The sequence below is a fragment of the Eptatretus burgeri genome, chromosome 2, assembly GCF_056783735.1.
Source record: "Eptatretus burgeri isolate ZD-2024b chromosome 2, Ebu_testis_v1, whole genome shotgun sequence".
NCBI lineage: Eukaryota > Metazoa > Chordata > Myxini > Myxiniformes > Myxinidae > Eptatretus > Eptatretus burgeri.
In genome coordinates this window covers 110353668-110366167 of record NC_140962.1, presented here as the reverse complement: position 1 = coordinate 110366167, position 12500 = coordinate 110353668, and the positions used below count along the sequence as shown (strand labels likewise).

At 42.8% G+C, this 12500-nt stretch overlaps 1 protein-coding gene across 2 annotated transcripts in view; it reads right to left on the bottom strand.

Annotated features, from left to right (window-relative positions):
* The window catches only part of LOC147032818 (ATP-binding cassette sub-family C member 9-like), a 176600-nt gene extending 168131 nt beyond the window's left edge, over window positions 1-8469 (bottom strand). For both annotated transcript variants that reach the window (XM_085870690.1, XM_085870691.1), the window contains exons 1-3: window positions 8432-8469; window positions 8171-8319; window positions 7406-7487 (exon numbers count right to left, since the gene is read on the bottom strand). In XM_085870690.1, the coding sequence (XP_085726816.1) occupies window positions 7406-7487; window positions 8171-8319; window positions 8432-8437 (237 nt within the window). In that variant the 5' untranslated portion in view covers window positions 8438-8469. The remainder of the gene's footprint in view (window positions 1-7405; window positions 7488-8170; window positions 8320-8431) is intronic.
* Window positions 8470-12500: the final 4031 nt, after the last annotated feature.

Here is a 12500-nt window from a genome sequence, read left to right as displayed (position 1 = left end):
CCCACTTTTCCTCTGTCCAATGGGGAGCGTGGCTCCGCCCCTGAGCGATTCCTGATCCAAAAATCTGCATATGATTTCTCCTGTCGCACTATAAAGCACCGAGCGCAGAGCAAAAAGAGTCAGAAAAAGAGTTTCTGAAGCGCAGTTGGACGCAGTTGAGAAGAGTTGAAGAGTCGGCAGTTGTTGAGGGAGTTTCTGAGTCAGAGAAAGGAGTTGAGAAAAGAAGGCAGTTGGAAAGAGTTGAAGAGTTGAGCAGTTGGACGGAGTTGAGAAGAGTGGAGAGTTGGAGAGTTGTGGCGGCGGCGAAGGCAGTCGAGAGAGTGTCGTGTCAGTCGGGTAGCTGCGGAGAGGGGAGGCCGGTAACGCGACCGAGGTCGCGGTGGAGTCGCCCGTCGCGGGACCCAAGCCAGCGAGATATCCTCATTCCCCCGAGCATCAACAACCCCCTCCTTTTTCCCCCCCGCACTGAGATAGTGTGAGAAGGGGGCCCCGTTCCCACCCCATTCCAGGCAGTGCCAGCGAGGCCCGTGGAGTCGGGGCGCCGCCGCCATCTTGCGGCTCATCACCAGACGGGTAGGTTCGACGCGGTCTCGGCCCCAGGCCCGTCTGCCCCCTTGTAGTTGAGGGTGGTCCCTTTTTCTTTTGCTTTGAGTATATGTGTTGTCGGCGCCGTCTGTGAAGTAAAACTGTATAAGTGTTGCCGTGTGCTCGGTAGTCGGTAGTAGATCTGCATTGTTTCATTTGCTTTTTGTGCAGAATTGTTGTGTTTCTTCTACTTTTACATTTGCTTTTGGTGTATAATTGTATATGTGTGCTTTCCGTTTGCCGCGGAATAAATGTGCTTTATGTTGAACTGTTTTTCCCGTTTCGCTTCGTCTTTTCTTTTATTGAATCTCCATCTTACTTCACGTAAAGGGTTGGTCGTGGGCTAAATACGCCCGATAATTAATCGAACCGTCGAGGTTGACGATAACACCGCTCGGTTATCCCGATAGTACGGAACGGGTCGCTTAAAGTGGCCCGTGTCCGAAGTCGACCTGCGGCGAGGTGCGATCGCCCGGTCTACCCTCCGTGTGGGTACTTAGGTAGGTCGAATTTGGCGAGCAACCCTATCCCACGCGGGGGGCCGATTGGCACGATCGTGGTGAGGCCGAAAGGCCCACGCGTGACTAGTTCCCGGCGTTAGTCCGAGAGGGTCACGACGGGATTGTCCGTCCGGTGGGCGACGTGCCGCGATTCGAGTTACGTGGCTGCTCGCACGCCGGCGGGCGCGAATCCGCAACAATATATATATATATATATATATATATATATATATATATATATATATATATATATATATATATATATATATATATATATATATATATATATATATATATATATATATATATATATATATATATATATATATATATATATATATATATATATATATGTATTGGAAACGAAAAGCGAAAACCAAAAGTTTATTTTTGAATGAAAGACCGCAATTTCCTTTATTCTGCATTATGAGAATTAATGTTCCTTCCTTGGGCAGCAGAGATTAGCCCACTGCCATGATCGCTGCGAACAAAATATGCATTACCTCGTTTTAGTTGTAATCAAAATGTGCCTTTGTTTCCTTGAAACCGTACCTTTATTTAATGATGGTAGACAAGTTGTTCAGTCTTCAAATGTACATCAGAGGCTTTTGAACAATTTGAGCTAAGCGGAGTGAAAAAAAGAGGGTGGACATTTCTGGGCACCTGGAGGGAAAGACATAGCGTGGCTCATGGGCGGTGCTTCTGTGGATGTGGGGAGGGAAGGGAAGGCGTGACCTGTAGAATGGGGGGCGCTTATAACCCACAGACACAAACTCAGTTATATATATATATATATATATATATATATATATATATATATATATATATATATATATATATATATATATATATATATATATATATATATATATATATATGTAAGTCGTCGACTTACGACCGCGATCGGTTACGACCGCCCAGTCCTAAGTCGATTTTGTCGTAAGTCGGCCAACCTTTATTTATAGTGTATAGGCCTATGCAAAAATTACCGTATGTATATTATACTGTATAATGATGTAATAATCATCTGTACGTCATGTTTTGTTAACATTTTCTTCGTTCATTATTGTTATAACCTCTTCTTCTTCTTCTTCGTCTTCTTCTTTCGGTTGTTCGGGGTCGCCACAGCGGATCATCCTTTATGATCCGCATAATGATTTGGCACAGGTTTTACGCCGGATGCCATTCCTAACGCAACCCTGGTCGCCTCTTACGACACAGGGATATGGTACACCTATTCTAACCGGGGCATACACCGGACCCAGTACACTGGTACTCACTTCGCCGACCTCGGAAGGATGACAGGCTGAGTCAACCTCCTGGTGTGTATTAATTCAAGCGGCCAACGGGGCTTGAACTCAGGACCTTTTGGATCCCAAGCCGCTACCCTAACCACTACGCCAACACCAGACTCATTATTGTTATAACCATGGTTATACAAAACATTTTTATTGTTACTGTATAACGTTTTTACGTCCGTCAGGTTTAAGTCAAACGCTGCATACTACAGTACAATTGGTTTAATATTTGCAAAAACATACAAAAATACAAAAAATAGAAATAGTGGGGCAACTTAGCTAAATATAGCATAACAATTGTGCATTTTGTGAGGAAAGCACCAAATTTGGCACACTAGTAGCCTATCATATTATGAACAGATTTGGATGTTGGGCCATCTCAATTTCAGCCGCTGGTGGCTGTAGAAGCCATTTTCCACTGCCATCAAAAATTTTGAGATGGCCCAATATCCAAATCTGTTCATAATATGATAGGCTACTAGTGTGCCAAATTTGGTGCTTTCCTCACAAAATGCACAATTGTTATGCTAAGTTTCCCCCCGAAAAACATTTTACAGTAGTTACAAAACATACTAAATTAATAAAATACAAAACATAAAAAAATACAAAAAACGGATCATTTCAATGCCGGCTTCCCATCATGCAATTGTCCGCGCTTGGGCGGTTTGCAAAACACGGAACGGATCTCGCACGCAGCGTCCCGCGGAGCCAGCACGGTTCCTGAAATAATTCTGTCTGTCTCATTTGGCTCATTAATGAAATAGACTTCTCGCCTTCGTCTGCACAGTAAAAGGCTTCAAGGTGTTCGTTTTGAGATTTGATCTTCTATCCAAACATGCAGCAATTTCTCCATTTTGTGGATGGGCCTGGGCCGCTGCGTCGTTATAACTGTCGATCACAAGGGTGCAGAACCTTTCACAGCTTCACGAATCCTTTCTTTATCTTTCAAAATCGTCGACACAGTAGAGTGTGATAACTTAAGATCACGTGCGATCGCATTCACTTTCTTTCCTCCTTCGTACTGTTTGATCACCTGCATTTTCGTGGTGAGATCAATGGCCTTTCTTTCCTTCTTGGCAGGTTGAGGAGTTGACAAAGATAATTTCCTCTTGGTAGACATCTTGGGGGTTTGAAGTAAAAATTTTAAGACAAACGGATACGGATAAACTGTGCTATAAGAAGACCACGCCAACACGCTAGAACTGGCGGGCGCTGGGGCGGAAACTGTCGTACGCCCAGTAGGCCAGGAGCAAGACTCAGGGGAAAAAGGTCTTTCTCAACCCACACCACATACAATGTTTGTTTGCATATTTTGTTACACCAACCTCTCTGGGGCATTTCTAAGGTGGGTGTCACTTCAAATTGTGGTATACGTTTTTTTCTTCAGGCCATTTTGTATAGTGGGGGTCAAATCAAGTTTTCACACCAATATGAGAACAAGGTTGAGAGGTGGGTTGATTTAAACGACTGTATTTTCCTAACTAGTCGCTCAAATTTGACATGATATACATGGATGGAATGAGAATGGACTATACTACATATAGATTTGAGTTGCTATGGGTGGGGTAATATTCAGAATGTGTACATGGAATCCAAATAATGTGGAGAGAAGTATTCTCAGTAATTCCCTAATGAAAATTTGACACCAAAGTATCAAAATATCTGTTGCACAAATACACAATAAACCAATGACCATTGTGTCGTATTGATATTCTTCCAGTATACATATGTGATTCAATTCCAGAAAAATGTGGCTTCATGAGGGGGGGGGGGGTTGGGGGCGTGGCCCTTTGGGCAAACGCGATCAATACTGCAGCATTATTGATATGCCCTAGCCCTTCTGATATACGAGATAATACTACGTACCTCAATTTTTACAATCCTAGCCAGTTCAGTCACCATATCCGATTTACTCGAGATTGTAACTCAAGTGATAAATGTACAGTGGACAGATATACATATGTGGACTTTACATTGTTCTCCTGAGAGCACACACACACCACGTCACTGATTAATGACACTCAATCAGTGCAAATCTATATGTGTCCAACATGGCATAATTAAGAAGTCTAGTCCTCAGCTTCATGATCGTCGTCATCCTCTAACATGTTTGAAGGGTTCTCACAGTTTTCAGCCATGCACGAACAGGCCTCGGTACAAGAAAGTCCATTCACCCTACACATGCAAACAGACCGACGACAGGCACTCTTGGCGCAATGGCAAGTGTTAAGCTCTACAAGACCTTTTGGTGCTGGGTCTTTCTCCATCCATAAAGGTTGAATTATCTCCTGGTCGTCGTCTGTCACTTCCCATCCGTTGCCAACTGGGTCTGGCAGATCTTGTTTTGCATACAGAGCCCGGCGACACACCAGCGTTTGATAGTTAGCCCGTTTAATGTGTAGTGACATACTGTCGGATGTAGGTGAGAGTCCCTCGTTTCTCTGTTTCTTTTGACAGAAGAGCCAGTATCGAACCATGTCACACGTGGTACCAGCGCGCAGGACACCAATATACAGATTGCATATAAACTTCTCACGATCACTATTTGTCGTTTCGGTAATGGACGGCATCTGTCTGAGATTTTGCAGTCCTTTCTGGTGCTCAGGGCTTTTGCGGAGTATTCCGAACGAGGGTTTGGTAATGGCCCAAATTGCCCCCGTTGATACAGAACCAGAGTTGTGGCATGGCTGGTGTGTTTCCCATCCAGTGTCTCCTCATTAATATCATTATTGTCACCAGCCATCTGGATGAAGACACCAGAACAGATGTTCGATGGAATGACAACTCCCATTTCTTCTGTTTTAGACAGAATCTCCTTTGCTGGTCCAGTGTCAATAGCCTCTATCTCATCGTAGGATGAACAGTGGCCCATTCAGTTAAGCAATGTTATCAGTTCCTTTGAACCAGTTATGTGACGAACTGCCATGGCGAGACTGGTGTGCTTCGGAGTCTTAACTCGTGCATGCGACGAGCAATGAAGTAGATCTTGCACCACCATGATGACCTTCCTCTCGTCTGATTGATTCTTGCATTCTGCCGGAAAGTTCCCAGCATTGTCACTATCATCAGCCGAAATTCCAAGCGTAAGAACCAGTATACACTGCCTAGTATAAGTGATTTTGCTGTGATGAGACTCAGATCGTCCGTGTTCAAAGGCTTGACAGGAATACCGTTGCACTCAGCAATATCCCCTCTGATCAGCATCGCAGTACGATACAGAAGTTTAGTGCGTTCTGTCTGATGAAAAACTTGTTCATCAGCGGAAGAATCTTCGACTTCATGGGGCTCAAATGTTTTTTTGAAGACTGCATTCAGAACATCTTGCAGTGATATTGAGCTTGTATACATCAGTTCTGATTGCTCTCTAATTCGGGGCTGGTTGAATACCACCTCATCGCCAAAATGCCTCATCAATCTGAGCTTCAAATGCTGCTTTGTGTATTTGATGGCCTTTTCCTGGTCAACACCATGTGTTACTAGAAGACGTTGATATGTTTCGAGAAGATTGTGCATATCATATGCCTTGCCATGCTTCAAATCTGTTTTACGGCCATCAATTAAGTCCCGGAAAGCGCTGGTGTATTGATCTTCATTTTCGCTGGCCTTAAAAGTGCGATGTTTGATGTTTGACTTACTGGTGTACTTTGAAAAGCATACTTTGTGATATTTTGCTTCAGCTGCCACAAGGTAACCGTTTACTCCACGGATTATATGCAACATATCTTCATCGCCTAAAGCTTCAGCAGAATCCTTGATAGATTGACACACTTCAAATGTGCTTGCATTCAGCATTTCTGTCACTTTTTTGTGGGACCTATTCTTGCAGAACATGCACTTTGGCCAGTCTACAAGATTCGACTGTGATCTGGACCGTCTCCCTGGCTGATCCTCTTCTCTTCGCAGTAATATCGAGATTGTGTTTGCTCGTGCAGGACTTGCAGCAATTTGAATGCCAGAATACATCCATGGTCTGTAGTCTCTGTAAATCTGGAAGCAGTCGCTCATAACGCTCATCTTGCCTGCACCGCAGTGCAGAAACGAGCCTCTCTATGGAAGTGCTCTGTCCCTTTTGAAGAACATCCTGTGAATCTTCTTGACAGAGTACACATTTGTCATAGTTTGTTCTCTTTCTCCGTTTTCGTGGTGGCAAAACAGGAAGCACGCAAGCACTGCTGGTATCGTCATCCATGTCTCCATCAAATCTACAAAATCATATGAGGTTTAATCCCTCACAGACTGCAGTCTGTAGCCCAGAAGACAAATTATTAACAGGTCAACATACTTCAAGATGAACGTCCAGGTACTTTTGGAACTGTTCAACTACCTGAAACGAAAATAAATGTTATCAAAACAATCAGCAGAAAGTCATTACTCTTCAAAATGGTGCATGTGCAAACCATAGATGATTTAGGATACGTTCTTTGCCAACGCGGTCTAGCTATGTATATTTAACAGGCAAACTGTCTCAAGATCACAAACCATACATTTTGGACAGAGAACGGCACAAAAATTATGCATTCAACAGACATTCAGCAAACAGAGATATACAAAATCACAAACACACTTTTTCGATTTGCCAGGTGAATTCTACTACATGTTTGTTGTGCTATGGGATTCTACATATGAATTTCGACTAATACTTCACTGACAGTAATTTATATGTATGCACCAATCTCTTCTCTTTATATCCATGCATTGTATAATAATTGGAATGAACTAGTTCAAAAGATACAATCGACTAAAGCAACCCACCATGGATCACATTCTCCCATTGATGGAAAAAAAATTATTTGACCCCCACCATTCAAAATGGCCTGTAGAAAAAATGCTATACCACAATTTGAAGTGACACCCACCCTAAAACTGCTCAGGAGAGGCTGCCCTAACATAATATGCATTCAGACCTTGTATGTGGTGTGGTGCATACATAATATGTATGCACTCTACTGAGTGCTGTTCTAGTTTATTAATGGTTCAATTATGTTAGAAATGTCTAGTTTTGCATGGCATTCTTCAGCTCACCTTTTTCGTTTCCATGGGACTATTGATTCTGCATGCATCATAGATCTCTTCACTGGCCAGGAACTCAGTTAGCTTCTGCATGCTGTGTAGGGATCGATGCATTTGTTAAGGTACATAAATAACCATTGGTCTCTGGCTAGGCAGCACTTACAGGAAAACTTATTTCAAATGATAAAAACTAACAATTGCCAGATCTGACTACTTTATAATTTTTCATCTCACATGTTGATACCTCAATAAAATGCATCATTAAGCAGAAGATGCAACACAAAAATTAAAGCAGCAGTGGCTTTCCATCAATAATCATTATCATCTTCATCATCATAGCACACTTTTTAAAAAGGGTCAGTGCTGCTGAAGTAGGTTATTGACAAGGGTTATGCTGGGAGCTTTGGTTTTATTGGGTGATTTGCTGTTTCCTTCCAAGCAGTTAGTCAGGGAATTAATTGGGAATATTGCCAAGGTGCCAGGTGATAACTTGCCAAATTTTTGTGAATGTCACTATGGGATCTTAACATCCTTTTGGTGGATGGAGGACACCTTAATGCATCGCTCTACATGTGAAACATCAGGTTAACAGTTTGTAACTGGGTAGAGATTCAAACCCAGATGAGACAGCTAAAATGTGATACTCATAACTCCAAGTTATTCTGCCAGCCCCGTCTTGTCACTGGTGCTTCCTAAATGGTTGTGAAATGTGCTGTATATTACAAAAACACATCAGGCTGAGAAGGCAGCTGTTTTAAAGGAGAATCGTTTTAAGACCTGACAAGTGCTTTCACTGTGACTCTGACGACATTGGAAAGAAGAAAGAGTGGCGTGACGAGGATGTGAAAAAGTGACATGGAGGCAAATGCAGCTGCTGGAGACAGGTCAGAATTGGGAGCACTCATCAGCACATGTGTGACGAATGTCTGTGTGAAAACATAACAATAAAGTTGTGCAAGTGACAGTTTTATGGTAAGAGCATCAGTATGCAATTAAAACCAAAAAAACTGTGATTCATATACCTTTCAGAACACTTACCATCATTATTGCAGCAATTGGAATTACTGCATTTAAGAAAACTGTGGTATAAGGAAACAACAGGGTACTGAATCAGATCAAGTGTGCAGGAAACAAGGAGAATTAATAAGCAATCAAACAATGAAATCATTTTTTATATCTTTCAATGTTTCAATTTGTCAATTATTGTTTCTGATGATCAACCTTGCTTCATGATATTAAAATACTCAATTTGATGTCTGTCTGTCTGTCTGTCTGTCTGTCTGTCTGTCAATTTACCCATGATACATTCGGTCATCACTTATTAAATCTTAACCAAACTTGACAGGAGGACTAATGGTCACATGATGGAGGTCATAGTGACTTAATTTACACCCCTCCTCAAGGGGGTTTTCCGCCTTGTGCAAAATCTGGGTTAAGGTGTATATCCATATTAAGATAGCTAATCGTTGCATTTTTCCAAAGCCACTTCTAAGAACAAAAATAATAACAACATTAATGATAATAACATAATATTAATGTTTTTTGCAAAACAATATTAATACTACTAATATCCACCATCCACAAGAGGTTTTCCCTCCTTGGACAAATATATTAATGTGTATAAATAGCTTATCGTGACATTTTGTGGGGCACCCGTACCGAAAGTAAAAAATATTATAAACCACAAACATGTATGGTTACCTTTTTAAACAGTCGTGACTACTGTTCAAAGCTAAACTCTCTCTATCAAGTGCAGCCTGTGGCTGCTGGTTGCATCATTGGTTGGGACACGGCTATGCCGCTGATGCAGTGTCCCCCTTACCAGTACACTGGTGCTCATTTTGCCAACCTCGGAAGGATGACAGGCTGAGTCAACCTCCTGGTGTATTTTAATTCAGCGGCCAACGGGGCTTGAACTCAGGACCACTCAGGACCCTCGGATCCCAAGCCACCACCCAAACCACTAAGCCAACACCAGGCTTAACGCTAAACTGAAAGGGAGGAAACCCAATGTTCTTGAGGCATTTCTGCTTATCTCTTTCCCAACAGACTAACGGACCCAAACCTAGATCTACTGTAATCTATATATCCCAGAAAGGATAATAACATGACCATTCCTGCCACTCCCATAGGGACTGGGTGTACTAGTTCAATGGAAAACAGAGCAAATAGAAGAAATATTCCACAGTCTCTTCAATCTCACTCCTCCCTCCAGGGATTGAAGATAGCTAGCTGTTCACCACCAACTCAGGTCATCCCCTGTCCACACCATGGTATTTTATACCTCTGTGAATCCTCTCCCCCTCTTTTTGGGTTTCTGGTTTTTCCTTCCACAATGGTGATTGAGAGTTTGCAGCTATATTCATATTGTGCTCCTTGCCATCATTCTTCTCACATCCCTTAATTATCCAAGTCTTCCTCTGTTTCATCCCTCAACCCTGCTGTTAGTGTCCCCCTCCCTATATTTTTCAATTGCTCCATTTGTTTATTTAGGGTTCTGTGTCCCAGCTCCTCCACGAGCCTCAACACTATATACCAAAAGGTTTACACTAATTGCAATTCTAAAACGAGAGTGAAGTCAATAATGTGCCATCACAAATCCACACGCTTCCCACCGAAAGCAGTGTTGAAAGATGGCAAAAGGTTTCACCAGGAATAATCCAATATCAAATGTTGAGATTTAAAAAAAAAACATTTTTTTCCCCCATTTTAACCCCTGTGATCAGAGGTCTCCCCCCCACCCCTCCAGGGCATGAACCGTGGGTCAAATAAAAATAAATTGTTAAATATTTCATGCATCACCCAATGTTGATTTCAGAGACAAAGTTTCATTTCAAAATATTTTAAAATGTGTTTGTAATTGCATTTGTTGCTATGTGACCTTTTGACCTCACCACAGGGGGTGGGGCCAGAATAATATACTGCTCTTTTTTTTTCTCTACATCGTCGAGGCTAGTGGAAAAGCTGAGAGGGAGAGGGAGTGTGGGGGGGAGGAGAGAGAGAGAGACAGAGACAGAGACAGAGACAGAGACAGAGAGACAGAGAGACAGAGAGACAGAGAGACAGAGAGACAGAGAGACAGACAGAGAGAGAGAGAGAGAGAGAGAGAGAGAGAGAGAGAGAGAGAGAGAGAGAGAGAGAGAGAGAGAGAGAGAGAGAGAGAGAGAGAGAGAGAGAGGAGAGACAGAGAGACAGAGAGACAGAGAGACAGAGAGACAGAGAGACAGAGAGACACAGAGACACAGAGACACAGAGACACAGAGACACAGAGACACAGAGACACAGAGAGACAGAGAGACAGAGAGACAGAGAGACAGAGAGACACAGAGACACAGAGACACAGAGACACAGAGACACAGAGAGACAGAGAGACAGAGAGACAGAGAGACAGAGAGACAGAGAGACAGAGAGACAGAGAGACACAGAGACAGAGAGACAGAGAGACAGAGAGACAGAGAGACAGAGAGAAACAGAGACAGAGAGACAGAGAGACAGAGAGACAGAGAGACAGAGAGACAGAGAGACACAGAGACAGAGAGACAGAGAGACACAGAGACACAGAGACACAGAGACACAGAGACACAGAGACACAGAGACACAGAGACACAGAGACACAGAGACACAGAGACACAGAGACACAGAGACACAGAGACACAGAGACACAGAGACACAGAGACACAGAGACACAGAGACACAGAGACACAGAGACACAGAGACACAGAGACACAGAGACACAGAGACACAGAGACACAGAGACACAGAGACACAGAGACACAGAGACACAGAGACACAGAGACACAGAGACACAGAGACACAGAGACACAGAGACACAGAGACACAGAGACACAGAGACACAGAGACACAGAGACACAGAGACACAGAGACACAGAGACACAGAGACACAGAGACACAGAGACACAGAGACACAGAGACACAGAGACACAGAGACACAGAGACACAGAGACACAGAGACACAGAGACACAGAGACACAGAGACACAGAGACACAGAGACAGAGAGAGAGAGAGAGAGAGAGAGAGAGAGAGAGAGAGAGAGAGAGAGAGAAAAACACTAACAGCAGAGTTGAAGGCCAAGATAGAGGGAGACTTGGACAAACAATGCATGTCGAAAGGAACGGTGGGCAGGAGAGGATGCGATGCATGGAATGGACAAGATGGATACAGAAGGATACAAGAAAAAGAGCAATCACATATTGCAGACCCTCACTCGGACTTGTTTTGTGGAGTGTATTTTGTGTGGTGTTTGTGTACTGGTGTGTTACATAATTAATAAGAGACATAATTAGAACTGCCACTTTATAACTGCTGGCAGTGATGACCAGGTACCAAGACGTCCCGCTCTGATGCATCCCTGCTTTTATTGGACACCTGACCCTGACCCATGAGGTTTTTCATAATTATTCAATTTAATTTAGAATGGGATTAAATTCAATTCAATTCAAATAAAATGGAAGACGCAATTGGTACAGTCCTGCATTGGAGTAATCAGAAGGAACCGAAACAAGCAAAAATCAAAGATGAAGTCATCAGGAGGAACCTGGATAGGATTCACATTCCAGTTGCTACTCCTCTACCCTCAAACCCACCCAGCCACAGCCAAGTGAGTCTTCGTCAAAAAAATTAAAAATCAAAATAATCAAAAAGAGCCCAGATCAAAAAAAAAAATAATCCTGGCTGCCAGACTGTGTGTCTGATCAAGTTGAAATTTAAAACGTGTATTCCCCATCACAAATAGATCATAATTTTGAAGTTTCACATTGATTGCTTAAGTGGTTCCAGCGAAAACATTATTTTATATTTTTCTTCAATCCAATGTGGCTGTGAAACCATGTAACCTATTAATTACTCCTAAACAAACTCATACACCCAAGGCTTGGGGAACATTTGTGCGAAATTTCCTCTCGATCTGTCCGGCCGTTCTGGAGAAGAAGATTTTTAACCTCCGCCATTGAAGATCGGAGGTTACTGTTTTCACCCTTTTCTGTTTGTTTGTTTGTTTGTTTGTTTGTGAGAGTGAGTGAACAGTATTACGGAAAAACTCCTCGACGGATTTCGACGAAACTTGGTGGGGGGGTTAGGTATGGTCCA